Source organism: Ipomoea nil, unplaced genomic scaffold, assembly GCF_001879475.1.
Source record: "Ipomoea nil cultivar Tokyo-kokei standard unplaced genomic scaffold, Asagao_1.1 scaffold2480, whole genome shotgun sequence".
In the NCBI taxonomy this organism is placed as follows: Eukaryota; Viridiplantae; Streptophyta; class Magnoliopsida; order Solanales; family Convolvulaceae; genus Ipomoea; species Ipomoea nil.
Genome location: NW_017618908.1, coordinates 1,925,381 through 1,948,728, shown reverse-complemented (window position 1 = coordinate 1,948,728; position 23,348 = coordinate 1,925,381). Strand labels below are relative to the sequence as shown.

The window sequence follows — 23,348 nt, the reverse complement described above, 5'->3', positions numbered from 1 at the left end:
ATTAGGACTAATTTTTGAGGAAAAATGAATTGTTTTGACTGAAATTACAATAAAAGGATTGTTTTTCTCTTAATTCATAAAGACTATAACAGGTCGAATTCGAAAAAAATTTAGAATAAAACATGATAAAACTACTAAACTCAGAAAACCTTAGCTAATATTTATTCTTTAAAATTAATATGTAAAATTTATATATTTAGAAACTTTACTTTTACTCGTTATCAATGTTTAATTTTTTTGTTGAGAATGGTATCTATGTTTAATAGATTCAAATCCATAATAAAAATCATAGGGGGTTCAAAGTTGACACGTGTACTACATGCGAAGTAAACTTTATGAATCCACAGGTAAGACTTTATGACAGTAAACAACGGTCCAAAGTCATCGCCAAAAGACGCTAAAGACCAGAGGGAAAGCAAGAAAATCCTTTGGTTAACCGAACCAGACACCAAGCAAAAGCTAAGTACTTTCGTGCCATGGCGGCAGGGGACCAGCAAGAACTCGACCCCTTCGGGAAGCTCTTCTCGTCGTATCTTGGCCTAAGCTTCGCGCTCTCTCTCGCCCACTTACCCACACAAGCAATCTCTGCACTCTCAAGGCTCAAGACCCACAACAGGGAGCTGACGTTTCAGGTGTCAGAGGCGGAGGAGCAGCTAAAGGAGCTGCTTTTACGGCGGAAAGAGGACTCCAAGGCCAATGCGAGGGTTGTGGAGATCTTCGCGACCCACAGGCACGCCTGGCAGCGGAAAGAGAGGAGGCTGTTGCAGCAGATCGACGAGGAGGCTGAGGAGGTTGCGCGGCTGAGGGAGAGGGTGGCGGAGCTGGAAAAGACGGAGGCCGAGCTCAAAAGGGCGGTGGGCGAGAGAGATGAGATGCTGGGTTTCTTGAGTAGTAGTGTAAAGACTGTAAAGACGGCACCTTTTTCTTCTCGCGAGGTGGATTCTGGGAATGGTGGTTGCTATTCTGAGATGGGGCTGAGATTTGGGGAAATGGGTGTTTGTGAAGAGATGGAGGAATGTTTCTTGGGGGGAAGGGTTAATAGTGTGGAGGAGAAGAATATGTTCAGCCCAGATTTCTTGAATTCTGCTTCCAAATTCTGGACTGAAAGAGCCAGTCCTTGGCCGGTAATATTTCTTTAATGTTTCTGTTCTTTAATTTCGTTAAAGTCTGCTAATTTGGTCTTAATTGTTCTGAACTTCTGATCTTGTCTCTTTTTGCTTGGCTTCTTGTTCCACTGTAATGTGAAAATGGAGTTTGATGAAGATTTGAAGAGCACATTCCTTTGAGTTCTATGAAGAACTCCTAGGATCTTTCTTGGACTTTTGTCTTTAACAGCAATATTGTACAATCTGTGCTCTGAAATCATCTTACTAAATGCCCAAATTCGAATTTTGAATCTTCCCAATTCACTGCCAAATTGAGATTGAAATATTTGCCTAATAATTGCACTCTCGGAATCTGGGTTGCCTTTTTTATGATCCATGTTGTTTAGTGCATACATTTACTATCCCTACTTTGTCTCATTCATTGTCATCTTTCTTCTTCCTTTGTCTTTCTTATCCATAGTTTGAAATGTTAATCTTATTGTTGTGTTTTTTCTTGAAAGACAAAAACTTTAGAGTAAAGACTGTAAGTTATTGGTTTGCTGGACCACCATTACTAAGAAAATGTCATTATTATTATTTTACTGCATTATGGTCCCCCTCCATTCTGACTAACCCTCATGAACAAAAGTAATGTAGGATTGCTGAAGATTTAGATATGTTAAACTTGATCAGTCTAGATTTAGAATGAGATTTGCTTTCTTGAAAGTATTTATATTGATTCGATGTCTTTTTTTTTTTGGAAGGATATGCAGTATGAATCTCGAGAATCGCTGTATAATTCGAAGCATTATGTAACAAGGTAAATTTCTCTTATTAAGCTCGGTTCTATTGTGTATGTTGATCATATTGAAACTGATGTGATCGAGCACAACGTTTCTAATGCTGAAGGGAGGCTGCTTGGAAAGAATCAGCCGGGGTGTCGTCTAAATTGAAACAACTCGAGCTGGAGCTATTGAATCTGGAAATAGTTGGAAAGCCCGATCTATCGAAGGTAACATCGCTAATGCAAAAGCAGGCAGAGATATACCGAGCTATTTCTGGGAAGATTGATGATCTTTGCCAAAGAATGGTAAGGCCTATGTGTTGAGCATATAACCATTAATGTGCAATCCAACTATCAGCTTAGGCTTTTAGTTGAGATGGAACACATGCTTCAATTTGGTATCAGAGCCATACGACAAATTGTGCATGTGAGTATAGAGTATTACTTAAAGAATTGTTCGTTTTAACAGCAGGATAGTGATCCCTGTGAACCAGCCCCGCTCGGTTCAGAGTTTCGAACACAAAAGCAAACAGATTTTCTGCTCGAAGCATTCCGGCTCCAGCAGCATGCATCTGAAACCGGGCAGAAACTCTTGGCACTACAGTCTAAAACGGGGAAGGCTCGTTGTGGGGATGATAGCGAAGGCCAAGCGAGCGTAGCTGCGAGAAGATCGATCGACCTAATCAGAAACACCTTCAAAGAAATCCAAAGAAGTTTAGAAATATGGCTGGCGAGAATCATCGGAGATCTTGAAGGTATTCTGGCCCGAGATGGCGTTTCTCGTGCTAAGGACTATTTCATATCTAGCTATCCTCTTGTTCAGCAGTAGTAAGATCCTAACTTGTTTTACAGTGTCATCATCATCATGAACAAAACAATAAACAGTTCCCCCACTCCTCCCCCTTTTGACCTCTGTGGTTTTTAGCTGTACATATAGCTCCAGTTTTAACAGCAAAGATTTGAAGGAGTTGAATATCTGATCTGGTTAGAATGTTGTCACAAAGGATGTCTTACAATGGAACATTTCAAATGCTTTTTTTTTTTTTTTTTTTTTTTTGTCGGACCACATGGTGTCCTGAGTAAGCCCTAACTCACACCGGGCCGGTCCAATTAAGGGATAAAGTGCTGGCTATATTGTTTTGCCCGTACCGTACTCATATTAATCCCGCTCGCACCGGGGCCAGTCCAATTAAGGGATAAAGTGATGGTATTATTGTTGTCTTGATACACCTAAAAGGAAATATTTTTACAAGTAAATGCAGTCATCATTATTGGGCGATCGGGAAACCTTGAACCACTATTCGAGAGCTTGTAGTAGGTGAATCTTATTACTGGTTAATAACTTACAGACTATACATAATAGATAAACCGTATTAAGAAAAATCCTATACAATAGACTCATTTGGAAAAAATTTGACAAGAAAAATAATGTTATTTTAATACAAGATTATGTCACATCTCATATCCATCTTAGATACAAGATCTGACACCAAGTTGGCTTCATCACCAGCAAGATAATACCCAAAAATAAATGAAATTCAAGAAATGAATGGAATCTTAATGTGAAAAATAGTATAGTCCAAGCAACTAGACTACTGTCTAGCTGTCCCTCATCCTCAAGTCTCAGCAGTCAACACCAGCAGTCTGCTATGGTCAGTATTCACATAGATAAATTTATTTATTATGCAATATTCTAAACTTGTATGGTGTCACACTATATATACTATACGAGTTAATACCGAAAATGGTCCCTCGGCTATGCCATAATTATCAATTTGGTTTTCAACTACCATTCTTACCCAATTAAATCCTCAACTATGTAACTTTTACTGAATTAAGTCCTCAACTATACAATTCTTACCCAATTTAGTCCTCAACTATACAATTCTTACCCAATTTAGTCATCTGTATTAATTTGACTGTTTGTTGACTGTCAAAAATCGGGATAAAATTATAATTTTACAAGATTTCCCCTTCCACTCTATTTAGCAGCGCCAAACCATGCAGCAATACACTCTGATCAGACTTCGATCGTCAAAAAATCGTTGGAAATCAAATTCATGGGCTATCCGATGCATAACCACTACTTCGATACTGACAGGTTTAGAACCCAACCGGAACTTATTGCTACATGGTTTGGCGCTGCTAAATGAGGAGGAAGGAAAAAACTTGTAAAATTACAACTTTATTTCCACTTTTGACAGTCAACAAACAGTCAAATTGACAAAGGACTAAATTGGGTAAAAATTGTATAGTTGATGACTTAATTGGGTAAGAATGATAGTCGAGGACCAAATTGGTAATTACGACATAGTCGAGGGACTATTTTGGGTATTAACTCTATACTACTATAATGTAAAAATAAACAGTAAATCCACCAAAATAGTAAGCCTGCTATTATAAGTATGATCTAGAATAAAATGTACCTTTTTGAATACAATATAACTGGTTAATCAATTAAAAAAATTATAAATTTTACTTTGTTGTACCAGTATATTTTGAAAAACCTTAAATCATTGATACAAACTCTGATATTTACTTTTTCTATCAAAACTTTTTTGAATGCTATTGATTTTATTACATTGTAGTATCTGTTCAAACATACTTTACAACACATCTACTGAGGCTCAATCTCATGACTTCCCATATAGGAAAAGTCACTACATGTCATCTGAGCACAAGGTACTTGACTTTATCAAAACTTTAAAATTAGCTAGAATGGTGAAAACTTTTAAAATTGGAATGTAATTATTTAAAATGTACAATTTTCTCCTTTAGGTAATTAATAATATGGCAGCAATCACAGTAGTAGATTCACAAGAGATTTTTCCTAAAAGTCTAAAAGCTATAATCATACTTGGGGGCTCACATATCGATCAACTCCAAAACCTCCCTTTTTTCTTTTTCATAATGTTCAACATGCACGCATCTATCATACATGTTTTCCACATAATACACGCACAAAACACTTTCGGCGTATACATTATTTGACTTCATTCTCCTAATCCAACCCTCTATATTTAACTTTGATTCACAAAAAACCTCACAACACAACCCTTAGGTCCGATTCAAGTGAGAATCATTGCTTGGATATGGACCTATAAACTCTTATATACCATTGAGATGTGAGATTGAACGGTCCAGATTTAAGGAATGGTGAATGATGCATCTGATGCAGTTGTGTAGTAGTGCACTGGTGCAGTGATGTATATTTACCAAGTTAAATCATTATAAACCATAAGACCGAGTAAGATTAACGGTGCATAATGATACACATGTTCACATATTTGAACCTAATTATATGTGTATGATTTCAGTGGATGAAATCTAGTTTTATATGCTTGAGCGTGCGTACTAACTTGATTACTGCTTTCTCACCAGTTTCTAAAGTTGGAAGCTTCCATGCCCCATCCTTATAATTGTGCCTGCCTACCTGTTTTCAGTTTAAAACCATGATTATCCTACCTTAATCATGCTAATTATAGCCACTTGTCTTTTCCGCTTTTAAAGTTTTATGTTTTTTTCACCTATTTTTTCACCTATGTGTGCTCTGTGTAATGGTTTGTAAATTAAACTACGCATGTCACTGCTGAAAATTATGAAATTTCTGACCATCTGAAAGTGATCTTAAATCAAGTCGAAAGTCTTGTTCCGACCACTTTTGGTATTCGGAAAAACCTTTGTTGTTATTTTTGACCACTTTTTTACTTTCGACTTGATTTAAGATCACTTTCAGGTGGTCGGAAATTCCATAATTTTCAGCAGTGGGAAGATGTAAACTATGCTAGGAAGACTATGTGTTACAAACTCGACTGATAAAAGTATTGTCAAGAATTAAACTCTTCACCTTTCATATAATTTATATAAAGTCGCGTGATTTTAAGATACATTATCTTTAACTAAATTCCCATTAACTTCCTATACTACCCTAATTAATCACTCCCCCACCAACTACCATCTTGTGGGAAGAAAATATATAGCATCCTAATCTATGAATAGTCTGCTTCCATTGTTGTTTTCTCCATTATTCAATTCTTTCCCTCTGGTCTCTAACTACCCCTCTCATTCTTTCCCCGTTTTTTCCTTGATAATAATCCTTGTGAAGCTGCTTTCCTAAGCCAGCTGATGTTGCCAGCTGAAGCAGAAACTGGAAGGCCAGGCGACTCTGAGAAGACGCTGCAATCCGCCATTGTTGAGCTCTCCAATGGGGGAAAACAGCAGCAGCAAGTTGCAGCAGAAGCAACAGTAACCCCTGCAGAAGATAACAGTACTGCAGCCTCTGATAATAAGTCCATAAAGATTGCTTCAAACGCCAGTCATCAGGTAATCAATGATGGATATTACATGCATTTATGATGAAGAACTGGCCCATATATATATATATATATATATATATATATATATATATATATATATAGATCGAAAGGTTGAGTGTGGGTGTAGTGACTCGACAAATATCTGGATTCGAATTTTCAATGGAAAGAATTTCGATCAGCTTTAGAGTAAAAAGCAAACACTCAGACCCTATTTCACTAAGGCATATTCTGCGATTTATTTCCTCTCACAATCCTTAGGACAGGGTGAGAGGAGCACCCAAGTTTAAGGTTTAAATCTAGGGAAAATTGTAAAAATTGCCCCTCTATAATATGCCAATTATCAATGTCACCCTTGAATTATGAGTGGTGTAAATGTTGCCCCTCAATTATCAAAACGGTGCACATATAGCCCCTCCCGTAACGGACATGTAGTTCCCCGTTAGTGTACGACACCGTTAAGTCGGAGTAAATATGTAATTTAGTTGTTTTCTTCCCTCCCTCGATTCGAAGTACCGGCGATTGACAACGGTGGGAAACCACATGTCCGTTACGAGAGGGGCTATATGTGTACCATTTTAATAATTGAGGGACAACATTTACACCACTCATAATTCAGGGGTAACATTGATAATTGGCATATTATAGAGGGACATTTTTTACAATTTTCCCTTAAATCTATATATCAACCATATGTGCAAGTTGTAGTCTAGGGTAAAGTCTATGTGTTCCTTCTATGTGTTTTTAATTGAATGCTTTATTGCATTTTATTCTTACATGAACTAAATATTTATCAAATTGTGTGATCCAAACTTATAATATACTAATTTCATCTAGATTGTGATGCAAATTTAGGATGTCTTTGGTTGGTGGGTTTTGCCCATAGGAATGGGTATGAAAGTGATTATTGTTGTTTGCTTGATAGGTTTTTAGAACACTACTATGGGTTTCGAATACCCTATCAATTGAAAAACTCATACCCAAATACAATAAGGGTTTCATTCCCTTATTCATTCTCAAGCACGACTATTAGTAACCATTCCCATTCCACCCTACTACCAAACATGTTAAATATTTTCACCAAAACTCATTACCATTACCAAGTATTTGATACCCATACCGATTCCGATTCCTATGTGCGAACCAAACATACCCTTAGTGTTTTCAACATTTGAGTAAGTTTCTATCTACATCATGGTATAGATTTAGTCCTTCAAGTATTCATGATATATACATTTAATTTCTAGATTCTGAGCGAAATAGTGAAACTCTTATTTTGTCAAAAATTTAAGAACGAAATGTATAAATTTATGCCATTATATATATATATATATATATATATATATATATATATATATATATATATATGTGTGTGTGTGTGTGTGTGTGTGTGTGTGTAACTAAATCTATATTGCAAAAGCAAGTAATAATAAAATATCAATTCCACTTTCAAAAAATAAAATATCAAGTACTTGTAGGGATATTATTATTACTTTAGAGATCGACTTTAATTAATTATTCTTTGCAACAATTTTTTTGTAGTACAATTTTATCAAATATAAATACTTTTACATGATAAAATGGATAAAAGAATCTATTTTTTAATGAAAATTTAGTTGAATTATGGATTGTGGATGCATTAATCTCTTTTAGCATAATCAGATGTCTCGAGTTTTGATAGGTGTAGTAGTCATAGTTGGCTAGTAAAAAAATATGTAAAAAAATATAAAATTTATAAACGTAAATTAAAAAATTATATCATCACATTTACGAATAAGAAATTGAACTTCGAAATTCTACAAGACTTTTAAAAAATAAATATTTATTTAATAATATATTACAGCATTATTATATAGAATCTCAACTATTATCAACTTGTCCTCCAATCGGAAGACATTTTTCCTTTAATTATTGCTAAGCACCTTTAATGTTTCTTGATAGTATCAGAAAATTGCTTTGGAATTCTTAGTACAAATTTGTTGACTATATTGTCTAAAATGATTTTTCAATTTTGTTGCTTCCATTTTTTTTTTTCTTTCCATGCTCCCCAATCAACACTTGCCTACTTAATTTTCCTTTCACCTAATCTTTCGTCATTTTCACTTTCAAAGTTTTAGCAATATATGTTCATAAAATCTTGTTATCTACTTTGGTACGTATTTATTAAATTATTATTATTATTATTATTATTATTAAAATGTTGTATATGACCATGTTTTAAACACCTGATTAATGTATTTTATATTTACTAAAATTATATTTGTCTCGAAGACTTTTGTTAAGGAAAGAAATCACAGAAATCACATGTTAAGGAAAGAAATCACAAGTGTTGAATATTAGGAAAGTTAGACAACTTTCCTAATATTCAACACTTGTGATTTATTTCCTTAACATGTGATTTCTTTCCTTAACAAATTTACATTTTATGATTTCATTGAGCATACGATCTTAAATAGCACTATATAAAATTTCTATAATTTTAACATTTTCACGTAATGCAATAATTATGTTTATGAAATTTAACCGTTCTTTTATTTTTCATCAACTAAAAGTAGTACCCAAAAAATATAATGACAATAATACTCACAGCATAAATGAAATTTAAATCTGAGACATCAGTCATCACAACCTAGCTAAGATGCACGAAAATTCATAGAGATAAATGTTTTCCTGTTTCAAACACACGTTTACGCAACTTAAACTCACTAAAAGCCTTTCTCAAAATATTATGAGATCGTGTTTGTAATCTTACACTTTTGGAGCTTAAATGAAAAAAAAAAAAAAAAAAAAAAAAAAAAAAAAAAAGAAGAAGAAAAAATGATACATGAACTCTGATTCTTTGCCCCAACATCTATACACTTGTATACATCGCTATAATAGATTTGTTTATATATATATATATATATATATATATATATATATATAATACTAATATTTACGTCCTTTTGGTTAAGTCTAATCTTACTAAATTCTAATCATGTCCTTATTTAATTCAAGATCAACGCATATATTGATATACACATAGTTAATTACTTCCGATTATGAAACTAAAAAATCAATTTGTATCTATACATATTTTTTAAAAATATTTATAAATATATTATTATGTTTTATATTTACACGTTTCTCCCTATTTCATTACTTGGCATTTTTAAAAATTATAGTTTTGGTGTTTTATGTTCCCTTTAGTGCTACCTAATTACCTTTAAGGCACCACCACATGGGGGTGCAAAAGGACTACCAAAGGAAGAATTTTTGGAAAAAATGGTCCAAATTATATTATTATTATAAAAATATAAAAATAAGAAAAGAATGTTACTATAACTTATAAGTAAAAAAAAAAAAAAAAAGTACTATAAAAAGTAAAAGAAAAAATGGAGTGTAATGGGGCGCACTGAACTCGGGGCGCTGGGGGTTGCAGAACAAGAATCGCTGAGACCGATCGACCGACGCAACTTTCCGCCGCCCCACGTTGATACCCAGAATCCCAGAGCGGAAGAGCTACCCTTTGCCATCATCATCCGCCATGGATTTGCGGATTCTACTCGCAAAGTCTCTAGCTTTCCCTCAACTCTGTGTCCTACAATGACGGAGCTCATCTTCCCAATCGCCTTTCTTTCATGGTTCCCCTCTCTCCTTCTCTGTTTTGGGTGTGTGATTAGATCTGGAATGCATCGTTTCTTGATTTTGTTTGCTATACCGACCTGTTATTTATGCTTATTTAAATGGAATCTGAAATGCCCATGTGTTGAATTTATGCTCATTTTTGCGTGTACTGATTGCTGATTGAATTGGTCCCCAGGATCTGTAATTAAAGATTTTTAGTTTCGGTGTGATTTGTTTAGGTTAATTGCGTGGTCAATTTAACAAATTAGTTGTCTGGGTAATTCTTTATTCTTGGTTTCTTATTTCTTTAATTCTTGTGGAGTTTACTGTTTATATATTTGATGATGAACTCAGATGTGGCAGTTGTAACTAGAATAGATGGTGAGAGTAAGTAAACTGCAGGTAGATGGTCATATGATGTTATAATTATGAGTATTTGGTTCTGAATGATGCAGAAATATAGGGGTACACCGAATAGAGAGACCTCGGTTCAAATGGGGGAGTTTGATGGTGGTGCGACGTACACTGTGATAGATGAAGTTCCATCTTCTCCGAGGGCGAATAGTGCCCGGAAAGTTTCAGTCTTGCCCCTCGTTTTTCTCATCTTCTATGAAGTGTCGGGAGGGCCGTTTGGTGTTGAGGATAGTGTTCATGCTGCTGGTCCCCTTCTTGCTCTTGTTGGATTCTTGGTGTTCCCGTTTATATGGAGTGTTCCCGAGGCGCTGATAACTGCTGAGATGGGTACGATGTTTCCGGAAAACGGTGGTTATGTGGTTTGGGTTTCTTCGGCTCTGGGCCCGTATTGGGGGTTTCAGCAAGGTTGGATGAAATGGCTAAGTGGGGTGATTGATAATGCGCTCTATCCTGTTCTATTCCTGGATTATCTGAAATCCGATATCCCGGCGTTAGGCGGTGGGTTTCCGAGAATGATAGCGGTTTTAGCCTTGACTTTGGTCCTCACTTATATGAACTATAGGGGTATGACGATTGTGGGATGGGTTGCGGTTCTGTTGGGGATTTTCTCAATTTTGCCGTTTGTGGTGATGGGGCTCATTTCTATTCCGAAGTTGAAGCCCGAGAGATGGTTAGTGGTGGATGTGCACAATATCGATTGGAATCTGTATCTGAACACGATCTTTTGGAATCTGAATTATTGGGATTCGATAAGTACGTTAGCGGGAGAAGTACACAACCCGAACAGAACTCTGCCCAAGGCTCTATTTTACGCTTTGATTTTGGTCGTTTTGGGGTACTTCTTCCCGCTCCTTACTGGCACTGGTGCCATCCCGCTCCAGCGTGATTTGTGGACCGACGGGTACTTTTCCGACATCGCGAAAATCCTCGGTGGGGCGTGGCTAAGTTGGTGGGTTCAAGGGGCTGCTGCAATGTCGAACATGGGGATGTTTGTAGCCGAGATGAGTAGCGACTCGTTTCAACTTCTTGGAATGGCCGAGAGGGGCATGCTTCCCGAATTTTTCGCGAAGAGGTCTCGCCATGGAACCCCGCTAATCGGGATTCTCTTCTCGGCATCGGGTGTTATTTTACTATCCTGGCTGAGCTTTCAGGAGATCGTGGCAGCCGAAAACTTCCTGTATTGTTTTGGAATGATTTTGGAGTTTATAGCATTCGTATGGCTTAGGATCAAGAGCCCAGACGCCCCACGACCATACAAGATACCCGTTGGCACAATCGGAGCCGTTCTAATGTGTGTTCCCCCGACCATACTGATAGGCGTGGTGTTGGCCTTCTCATCCCTCAAAGTCCTCGTCATAAGCCTCGGAGCCATCGCGATCGGGCTCGTAATGCAACCGGGCATCAGGCATGTCGAGAAGAAGAGATGGCTGAAATTCTCTGTAAGCTCCGATCTTCCTGATATCGATCACACCACTCGTGAGAGCGCTGCATCGTTAATCTGAAATCACGGTTTCTTGGACGATAACATCATCATCCCCCTAGCAAAGTGCGTGATTTTGTAATGCAGGAAACAGGAAATCCAGCACTGCAGTGCATATAGTTATCTCCACACATAAAGCTGAAGTGTTGTAGAAAGGATTAGAGTCATCTTTTATCCAATAAAAGGATGTAACTGTAACACCTAAATCCTGAAAGTTATGCTATCTTTAGATTCTCTGCTCCTCTGATGGTTTAGGGGGGATTGTGGTCTGTGTTTATCCACCAAAATTTTCCCAGTGATCATGCTTGTTCTTCTATCTCTCTCTCTGCATATTTGCAAATTGCAATCTCTTTATATAGTTCAACAGTCTCTTGAAATTGCAATGACAAAATTTTCATGAGTTTTTTTTTTTTTTTTTTTTTTTTTTTTTTTTTTTTTAAATTTTCACTTTTGGTCCACGACTATTGGACCAATTCGACACTTCGTCCTTGAGTATTAATTTTTCTACATTTTGTCTCATGACATTTAAAACTGTCAGATTTGGACCTCCGACCTAATTTTTAGTTACCCAAGACAATATTTTGAATAAAAAATGTCATAAAAAATTACAACTTTGTCCTTCAAGATAAGTCACGTAAAATTTTATTTTTTGAAATTTATTTTATTTAAAATTATTAAAATATAAATTTAGAAATTAATTTTTTTTTAATCTAGTAACAGCCACATTAGTCATTTTTAGGTTCAATAATACCGCCCGGCTTCAACAGTCTCATGATTGCTGCAATGCTAAAAAGGAACAAACCTTCCGTTGCCGGGAATCGAACCCGGGTCTTTCGGGTGAGAGCCGAATATCCTAACCAACTAGACTACAACGGATTGGTGATAATAATGAGCTTGGTTATTTATTTAATGTAAAATCTGCACATGAAGACTTTGAGTAGGCTGTAAGCATGTAATCAATACATTATTTTCTTAATATATATAATGCCAGTTATTACCTTTTTAGAATGATAACATTGTGAGAAAAAAAATGTAACTAAAATTCTAAATAGTTTTCAATATGGTAATTGAATAATTGAATAAAGGAATGGAAGAAATTAACTATAGCAAAAAAAACATTTCCAATAATATAATGTAATTACAACATTTAGTCTAGGAAGGGTTTCAATCAAAAGATTAAAGATTACCATGCATATATAATTATATACAGTGATCCAATAGGGTAGCTCAAGTGGCAAATGAGCTCTCTTTGTGGGGCAGAGAATTTTGGGATAACTCGGGTTCAATTCCCACAAGTGACGATTCCCTTTGGGTCAGCTTCTGTGTCTCTCGGAGCGAACTGGGTGAACCTGGACCGTTAAACGGACAGAGAAGGACTCGGACCACAATGTGTGGTTTCCACCAAAAAAAAATATAATTATATACAGTCTCCATAAACCCTATTCCTTCCCTCACTCCAATACATACATCTATAAAAATCTCTGCAGCCCCTCTTCAAGAATCAATGGCTAAAAACACTACAATATTGCCATTTTTAATTATGCTTTTGGTGCTGTTTGATGTAACAATAGGAACTCAAATTTTAAGAGTTGGAGATTACTTTGGTTTGAACAATAGTACCAAGATTGATTCCTCAAAATGGTCCATCTCAAAAGATTTTCAAGTCCGCGATGTTCTTAGTAAGCCATATATGCATGCAAATTCTCTTTATTGTCGTGGGCAACCCAGTCAAATTGATCAGGTTGTTATTGACTTGCTAATCATATGGTTACAAGTTTGATTCCTAAAAGCGACATGTTCACTTTCTTGATTTGAGCTAGTAAAGAAAAAACAATCAAGTTTTTATTGACTTGCTAACCACAAAGTTACAAGTTACTTTCAAGTTTCAGCTAGAGGCCTATTGACTTGGATCAGTTAAAGGCAATCAAGTTTACTCATTATAGTTTTTTTGCGGGCTAGGGTTTGAGAGTAGATTTACCCACTACACACCCTCATGGAGCCTTCAGCCCCGTCTCCGCCTTCGTCACCAGCACCTTCGGCTATGGCTCCTGCTCCGACCCCGTTTCAAACTAATCCGCCTGCGCCACCTCAAAATAATCTGTCGTCCAGTCCATCTCCGACGGGTCTCCTTATTGAATCTCCGTCAAGCGGTAAACTCAGTACTGATCAGTCGCCGTCAAATTCTCCCGTCAACAAGAATAGTGGCTCGGTTGCGATACCGGTGAACATATGGGTAGCAATGGTGGCCGAAGCCAATCATTATTGCATGAACCATGGTCCACACAATTGTGAGGACCATAAATAAAAGATACATTTTTGATATACTAAGAGTACATTATTTATGTATGTAAGGTACATTTTTAAAGTACACTCTTAATATATTAAGGGTACATTATTTTATATAATATACCTTCAGTACAAAAATAATGTACCTTCAGTACAAAAATAATGTACTTTTAATATATAAAAAATGTACCTGATATTCATGGTGCATACAATTGTGTGGACCATAGTCCACACAGTAATTTGCCGGCCGCAGTGGTTTCTGTGTTAGCTAACGGGGCCTAAATCAATTGTTTTTAAGTATTTGCAATTTATTTAGGCCCCGTTAGCTAATACAGATATCGCTACGGCCACCATTGCCACCCATATATTCACCGGTACGACAACCGAGCCACTATTCTCGTCGGCGGGAGAATTTGACGACGACTTATTAGGACTGAGTTTATTTGACCACTATTAGTTGTTTGACTTATCTTTATAAAAAATATTAATTGTTTGACTTGGTTAAGCAATCACTATGAGTATTTGATTAATTAGTTTTTTTTTTGTAACAACTTATTGCTCCAAAATGCTAAAATTCAAAAAACTTCTCAAAGTAGCTTTTTTTAATCAGTTTTTTTTTTTTTTTTTTTTTTTATAAAGTGCATGTAATCCTCTATCAGCTAACAATTAATTTACCAAACACTTTTCTACAATCAGCTAGTGATATCAACTAGTCAAATACACTAATTCAATAATCAGCTAACAACTATTTACCAAACACTCCATTAGTCTGATTTATTATAATCAGTATTTAGCAATAAATATTGACTGCTAACTATTATGAATGCATTATTAATTTGATGTATATTACACCTTTCTAATATTTTCATTATCTCTTTACTATTGAATTTATTTAGTGGTAATCTGTTATAATTTTATGAAATGAAATATATATTAGAGAAATATAATAATCGGTTTTGTCCCATTTTTAGAAATTTTTAATACATTATTAGTAATTTAGTATGATTGTCACGTTTTGAGTTTGATTTGTCCAAATTATCGAAATCCATATTACTAAAATCATTAAAAATAAAATTATAGATATCATTATTCTTGATCGAGTAGTGTCAATTCTTACCACTTTTATGTGCATATTTGACATCAAATAAATATGCTTTTGTGTTAATTGAAAATTAAGTACATGCTAAATTTTTTTCAAAAAAAAAAAAAAAAAAAGAAGTGCTAGTTTGATTATTTTGTGTCATTAAAGTGATTTTGATGATTATAAATAAAGGAAATGAAGAATATTTTTATGATAATAATAATACATTTCATTATTATAATTTATATTTGTATATAGATCCAAATATTTTTAAAATTTTATAACAAATCTATTCCGTGCAATGCACGTGTGAAAATACTAGTAATAATAATAATAGTTGTTTTTGTAAACATTATATATATTAATCATAGTTATTTTTGAAAACATTATTAGTATGACTGTCACTATGGTATTTATAATTTCATTACTGAGTAATTTATAAACTAAATTAGAGAAACATAATAATTGGTACGATTATTTTCTAAAATTTTCTAAGAGATAACTGTACTTTTGACTTCTTCAAAATAAGTGAGAATGTAAAAGACAACATAAAGTACAGTTTTGCACCTCGTTTTCTGCTATACACATCAGATAAACATAGTAGAGGATACAATACCATTTCTAGAATTCTCTAATACATTATTAGCACAAATATCACTCTAATTTTTATACTTTTATTAATTTTTTTACTAAATTAAAGAAACTTAGCAATAGGTACACTATGGTATCTTTTCTTGAATTTCCTAAGAGTCAATTGCACTTTTGACTTACCTATCTAGGGTGCTGCACCTCATTTTATTCTATATACATTATAAAAATATAGTATTAGATCCCATACTTTTCCTAGAATTATTTTTAATACATTATTAAATTGACAGCTGCGTTAATAATGGATAAAAATTCTAAAAAATGAATAGGATATGATGCACTACTATACTTTTTTAAAATGTATATAGTTGTCACTATAACGTATATTTTTTTTCAAAATTTTTAATACACGATTAACACAGCTGTCATTGTAATATTTACAATTCTATTAATTTTTTTTACTAAATTAGCGAAACATATTATTAGACACATTACAAAATCTTTTATGGAATTTTCTAATTACAAATTGTGAATTTGACTTACCTAGGGTGTTGCACCTGTTTTTTGCTATATATTTATGTTTTTGCTACTCTTCTAAATCACACAAACAAAATCTTTTTTTTTTCTTTTGTTAAAATCAGCTTTGTTAGGGGTGATTGTGGTCTGTTTATCCACCAAAATTTCGTAGTGATGATGCTTGTTCTTCAATCTCTCTCTGCATATTTTTGCAAGCTCTTATATAGTTCAATAATCTCTTGAAATTGCAATGATAAAATTTTCATTCACTTTTGGTCCACGACTATTGGACCAATCCCACACTTGGTCCCTGAGTATTAGTTTTTCTACATTTTGTCTCATGACATATAAAATCTTATCACATTTGGACCTCCGGCCTAATTTTCAGTTATCTGGGGACTAAATTTTTTGAATGAAAAATGTCATAGAAAATTACAACTCTATCCTTTAAGATAATTCACATAATTATTATTTTTTTTTTTTAAAAATATTTTATTTATAATTATTAAAATATAAATTTTAATTTTTTTTTTTAATGTGGTCTTATTCCATTTGTTTATTTATTAAACTGGAAAAAACATATCGACAATGGAAAAAGAAAACGGAAAGCATTTACTGCTGGCCCTGAAAATAACACCTCAATTTCCGACCAACTAGACTACAATGGATTGATGACAATAGCAAGCTTGATTAATTATTTAACGGTCAAAATCTGCACACTTAATACTGATGATTGTATTAAAGGCACTATGGAGAAAATGGGGTGTGAGGCGGCGCTATTGCATGATGATAATAATGGGAACAAGAAAATGATATAATAAGAGATTTAATTTGTAAATATGGCATGTAATCAATACATTATTTTCTTAATATATACAATGCCAGTTATTACCTTTTAAGAATGATAGCATTGTTAGAAAAAAAGATGTATATACTAAAATTATAAATATTTTTCAATACGGTAATCAAATAAATCAATGGAAGAAATTAACTCTGTAGCAAAAAACCTTTCCAATAATGAAAATTACAACATCTAGGGTTTCAATCAAAAGATTAAAGATTACCAAGCATATATACAGTCTCTCTAAACCCTATTCCGAGCCCTCTCTACAAGAATCAATGGCTAAGAACACTACAATATTGCCATTTGTAATGATGCTTTTGGTGCTGTTTTGATGTAACAATGGGAACTCAAATTTACAGAGTTGGAGATTACTTTGGTTGGAACAATAGTATCAAGATTGATTACTCGAAATGGTCGGCCTCAAAAGATTTTCAAGTCGGATATTCTTAGTAAGTCATATATATATATGCATGCAAATTCTCTTTATTGGCGTGGGGCAACTCAGTCAAATTGATCACGTTGTTATTAACTTGCTAATCATATAGTTACAAGTTAGGTTGTTATTGACTTGCTAATCATATGGTTACAAGTTAGGTTGTTATTGGCTTGCTAATCATATGGTTAGAAGTTCGATTCCTAAGGGCAACCTGTTCACTTTCTTGATTTGAGTTAGTCAACTAAGAACAATCAAATTGTCACTTTACCACAAAGTTAGAAGTTCTATTGACTTTCTTGCTAACCATAAAGTTAGAAGTTCTACTTTTAGCTAGAGGCTTATTGACTCGGATGAGTTAAAGGCAATTTAGTTTACTCATTATAGTTTGTTGCAGGCTAGGGTCTTAAGAGTATATTTACCCACTACACACCCACATGGCGCCTTCAGCCCCGTCTCAGCCTTCGTCACCAGCACCTCCGGCCATGGCTCCTGCTCCAACCCCATCTCAGACTAATCTGTCGGCGCCACCTCAAAATAATCCGTCGTCCAGTTCATCTCCGACAGGTCCCCTTAGTGAATCTCCGTCAAGCGGGTAAACTCAGTACTGATCAGTCACCGTCAAATTTTCCCGCCGACGAGAATAGTGGCTCGGTTGCGGTACCGATGAACATATGGGTCGCAATGGTGGCCGTAGCGGTCTATGTGTTTTCCATTGAACTAGCAGTTTTTAAGTATTTGAAATTTATTTAGGCCTCGTTAGCTAACACAGAGACCGCTATGGCCACCCATATGTTCACCGGTAACGCAACCGAGCCACAATTCTTGTCGGCGGGAGAATTTGACAACAACTAATCAAGAATGAGTTTATTTGACCACTATACTATTAGTTGTTTGACTTATCTTCAAAAAAAAATTTAAAAAAAATAATTGTTTGACTTGGCTAAACAATCAATATGTGTATTTGATTAGTTAGTTTTTTAATTTGTAACAACTTATTGCTTCAAAATGCTAAAATTCAAAAAGCTTCTCAAAATTGTGTTTTTTTTTTTATCAATTTTTTAAAAAGTGTTTTGTATGTAATCAGTTATTAACTAACAAGTAATTTACCAAACACTTTTCTACAATCAACTGGATATCAACTAATCAAATCAACTAATCCAATCAGCTAAAAACTATTTACCAAAAACTCCCTTATTCTGATTTGTTATTATCCGTATTTAGCAATAAATATTGACTGCTAACTATTATGAATGCATTATTAATTTGATGTATATTACACCTTTCTAATATTTTCATTATCTCTTTACTATTGAATTTATTTAGTGGTAATCTGTTATAATTTTATGAAATGAAATATATATTACAGAAATATAATAATCGGTTTTGTCCCATTTTAGAAATTTTTAATACGTTATTAGTAATTTAGTATGATTGTCACGATTTGATTTTGATTTGTCCAAATTATCGAAATCCATATTACTAAAATCATTAAAAATAAAATTATAGATATCATAATTCTTGATCGAGTAGTGTCAATTCTTACCACTTTTATATGCATATTTGACATCAAATAAATATAATTTTGTGTTAATTGAAATTTAGGTGCATGCTAATTTATATTTGTATTTTTATCTAAATATTTTTAAAATTTTATAACAAATCTATTCCGTGCAACGCACGTGTAGTAATAATAATAATAATAATAATAATAATAATAATAATAATAATAATAATAATAATAATAATAATAATACACGATTAATACAGCTGTCAATGTAATATTTACAAATTTATTAGATTTTTTACTAAATTAGCAAAACATATTATTAGAACGTTACAAAATCTTTTATCGAATTTTCTAATTACGAATTACGTATTTGACTTACCTAGGGTATTGCACGTGTTTTCCGCTATATATTTATGTTTTTGCTACTTTCTAAACCACACAAAAAAAAAAAAATTAAAAAAAAATCTCGTATATGTTTCTAGAAATGGATGGTTCACGAAATGAAATTGTCAGATTCTACATTCCTTTTTATCAAGAGACTTGCTCAGAACAATTGGTCTGTAAACACTACCAAACCCTATTTTTGTACTTGTAAACAAATCTGATTGATTTTTATTGTGTGTTTAGTTGTTGTTTTGATGTTGTTGAAACTGATATAGGATTTGGACATGTTTTCTTGATAGGAAATTCCGATGTGGTTCAAGGCATTTGTGGGAACAGTTCTTCCAAACGAGATATTCCTTATGAATGAAAGGATGAAAATTTGGACTATAGAGATATCAGAAATTGGGGATAGCCTATATTTCAAGAATGGTTGGGAAAAGTTCGTGGAAGATAACTCTATCAAAACTGGAGATCTCATGATTTTTCGGTACGAAGGTTATGGCATGTTCGAGATTAATGTGATTGATAACCATGCACCCTAATTGATAAGATAATACTAATGATTGGGAGATAGATACAGACACAAACTGAAGAAGAAAGGAATAGTATTTAGTGCTATTTAGTGTTTTGTAGGCTTTTGTTTCCTTAATGCATGTTCTGATCGATGGCATAGCCACCCTCCCCTTTCTCTTGAATAAAGATATTTAAAAAGCAACAGTGTATTCAATGGTCTTTATAACTTTATATTGTGGTTATATACTCCAGATCGGAGCGGATATATATATATAACAATAACTTATATAAAAAAAATAGAGTTAATACCATCTGAGATCCTCTGAGTATAGTGATTTTGCCACGTTTAGTGTTAAACTTTCAAATTGACCACATGTGATCCTTCGACTTTCAAATTGTAACCATTCGTGGTCCAAGTTAATCATCTATGGTCCTTCAATTATTAAATTTTAACGAGCAAATACCAATTTTAGTCCCACGAGTATTAGCAAACTGACGATTTTGGTCCACATATTTAATTCCTACCAATTTTCATCCACGACTATTATTCTAGTACCGAAATTCATCACGTCGGTCACTCCTCTATTTAAGACATGCCGAAATCTAAAAATTTTAAGGGTATTTTCGTCCTTTTCAACTTAAGATTCCAATTTGAGCATGAATAAAGGGATTTAAGGCCTAAGATCGATCCCAATTCGCCGTTCTCCTCCTCATCCAACCATAATTTGAGGAGGAGACTGCGAATTGGGATAGATCTTAGAGATTAAATCTCTTTATTCATGCTCAAATTGTGATCTTAATTTGAAAAGGACGAAAATACTCTTAATAATTTCATATTTCGGCATGTCTTAAACGAAAGGGTGACCGGCATGATGAATTTTGGTACTAAAACAATAGTCGTGGATGAAAATTGGTAGTAATTAAACATGTGGACCAAAACTGTCATTTTACTAATACTCATGGGATCAAAATTGGTATTTGTTCAATTTTAACCAACCATGGTCCTTACAAGTGGCCCATGGCTGGTTAAGTTTCAAAAGTTGAACGACCAGAGGTGGTTAACTTGGACCACAAATGGTTAATTTTGAAAGTCGAAGGACCGCAGATGGTCAATTTAAATGTTTAGGACTAAACGTGACAAAATCACTATACTCGGAGGATCTTATTTGGCATTAACTCAAAAAAAAATAAAAAAATATGATAGATATTTCCTTCTAAATAAGGTAGAGTATATACTAAAAATCTAAAATGGCGATGCTAAAAATCTTAGTGTTTTCAATTGCACGACGCAACGAATGGAGGATTTAGTGAATTACATATTACAAAAGGAAATCTTTTATGATTAATCAATAACTGTTCTTAAATATTGGCAATTCATGTAATTTGAAAAAATATTATCAGTATTTAGCATTAAGTATGGATTGCTAACTATTACGAATACAATCTATTTTTTATACATTAAGTTTTTTTTTTTTTTTTTAATCTTACGTTAGACTAATCCGAGTTGTTATACAGTAGACCATAGTCCACACAATACTATATGGACCACGATCCAATACGATTGTCAAATGAAACTACATTGGAGTTATAAAAAATAAAAAATAAAAAATTGTGCGAGATTTAGCTTAATGGTTCAAGAATCACGTACCTTGGAAGTCTTGCTTCAGTGACATGGTGGGACTTCAATGATGAAGACACCTTATTATGCGCAGAATATACAAACAGGGGTGAAAACTAAAGGCTAATTGGGTGACTTGCGATTTACCTCCTTCGGCGTCCTTGGGCAAAGGTTCTGGGGTCTTAGGATTAATCGAAAATTTTTATTGTGGACTATGGTCCATGTAGCAGCAAGGACCATAAAGTAAAATGACGTCAGATTATTTCAATTAAACTTCAGTTTCATTTGACAATATGGTTACATGACTCTATTTCTTAGTTTCATTTTTCACGCACATTAGTTTCATTATAGCAACACTAAGTATCATTTTAATTATACTACAATTTTATTTAACAGTATACGTTATTGAATGAGCTTTATTTTTTTAAGAGTTAATTCCACCGAAGATTCGATCCCTTGTCTTTGGTGGTAATTTCAAATTTAGTCATAAACTATCATTTTTGTCATTTAACATCCTATATAATTTTATTTATTTATTTTACTACATTAGAGAAAATTAGTAATAGGTACAATATAATATCTTTTTCTTGAATTTTCAAAGTGACAAAGTATATGGAAGACGACATAGGCTCCATTTGGCAAATTTAGCTGAAAAGCTATAAGCTAGAAGCTGAAAGGTGAAAAGAAGATAAAACTGAAAAGCTATAAGCTCGGAGATGAAAACTGAAGAGCGGTTAAACTAGCTGCTATGATTGAAAGTGTTTGGTAAAATTAACTTTTTGATAAGCTGATAAATGTAAAAAAGACTAAAAAGGACATCTTCATAAAATTTAAATTAGTTTGTTTACATATTAAAATTTAACATTTTGTCTTTAAAAAAATTAACATTTTGAAATAAAAGTATTAGCATAATCATGATCTAGCATCTCATAATGAAGTAGCAATATTGTTGCAAATCAAATAATAATAATAATAATAATAATAATAATAATAATAATAATAATAATAATAATAATAATAATAATAATAATATTTGCGATGAAAGTTACGGATAAAGGAAGAGAGAAAATATTTGCGATGAAAGTTACGGATAAAGGAAGAGAGAAAATGGTTTTAATTGGGAAGGGTAATTTATGTCATTTATTTAAAATAATAAGGATAAAGATGGAAAAAAAAGTTAGGAAGCTAGGAGCTTATTTTGAAACGCTACCTAAGGTAGCGTTCCAAAATAAGCTCTTATTTTAAGCTTAGAGCTTATTTTGGGAACATTACCAAACAGATCTTATAGCTTATTAGTAGCTTAAAATAAGCTATAAGCTCCTAAATAAGCTCTGCCAAACAGAGCCATAAGGTGTTGCATTTCGTTTTATGCTATATATATATGAAATAAACATAGTAGTGGTGATATACCATTTCATGAATTTTGTAATACATTATTAGTATGACTGTCACTATGGTATTTATAATTTTATTAATTATTAAATTAAATTAGAGAAACATAGTAATATGTATGTGTGTATATTCTTTAAAATATCTTTAGAGTTAATTGTATTTTTGACTTCTTCAAAATAAGGGATAATCAATAATGCAGAAAACAACATAGTATAGTGCACCTCGCTTTCTTCTATACACATTAGATAAACATAGTATAGTGGATAGTACTGGATACTATACATTTTCTAGAATACTCTAATACATTATTAGCAAACATATCACTATAATTTTTATAAATGTATTAATTTTTTTACTAAATTGAATATACTTATTAGTAATTGGTACAGTATGGTACTCCATATCTTTTAATTTTTAAAATTTTTTAAGAGCCAATTGTATTTTCTGATTCACCTAGGGTGTTGCACCATGTGTTAATAACGACTAAAAATTTTAGAAAAA

At 33.4% G+C, this 23,348-nt stretch overlaps 2 protein-coding genes and 1 non-coding gene across 7 annotated transcripts; 2 read left to right on the top strand and 1 right to left on the bottom strand.

Moving 5' to 3' along the window:
• Positions 1 to 340: 340 nt before the first annotated feature.
• Positions 341 to 2,909, top strand: LOC109152641. Of its 3 annotated transcripts, XM_019300285.1 has the most exons (5): positions 345 to 770; positions 1,008 to 1,124; positions 1,850 to 1,905; positions 1,995 to 2,175; positions 2,339 to 2,909. In XM_019300285.1, exons 1-5 carry the CDS (start codon positions 477 to 479, stop codon positions 2,696 to 2,698), a joined length of 1,008 nt encoding a protein of 335 aa, XP_019155830.1. In that variant the 5' UTR covers positions 345 to 476; the 3' UTR covers positions 2,699 to 2,909. The 3 variants fall into 3 exon arrangements, with proteins under 3 accessions (XP_019155829.1, XP_019155828.1, XP_019155830.1); XM_019300284.1 differs by having other exon boundaries at positions 341 to 1,124; positions 1,859 to 1,905; XM_019300283.1 differs by having other exon boundaries at positions 344 to 1,124.
• A 3,070-nt stretch (positions 2,910 to 5,979) lies between these two features.
• Positions 5,980 to 11,998, top strand: LOC109153250 (probable polyamine transporter At1g31830). Of its 3 annotated transcripts, none has more exons than XM_019301109.1 (2): positions 5,980 to 6,192; positions 10,244 to 11,998. In XM_019301109.1, the coding sequence occupies exons 1-2, from the start codon at positions 5,995 to 5,997 to the stop codon at positions 11,702 to 11,704; spliced, it is 1,659 nt and encodes a 552-aa protein (XP_019156654.1). In that variant the 5' UTR covers positions 5,980 to 5,994; the 3' UTR covers positions 11,705 to 11,998. The 3 variants fall into 3 exon arrangements, with proteins under 3 accessions (XP_019156654.1, XP_019156656.1, XP_019156655.1); XM_019301111.1 differs by lacking the exon at positions 5,980 to 6,192 and adding an exon at positions 9,543 to 9,805; XM_019301110.1 differs by lacking the exon at positions 5,980 to 6,192 and adding an exon at positions 9,549 to 9,832.
• A 487-nt stretch (positions 11,999 to 12,485) lies between these two features.
• On the bottom strand, positions 12,486 to 12,558 carry TRNAE-CUC. The gene has a single exon. It is a non-coding gene; the product is annotated as a tRNA-Glu (tRNA).
• Positions 12,559 to 23,348: the final 10,790 nt, after the last annotated feature.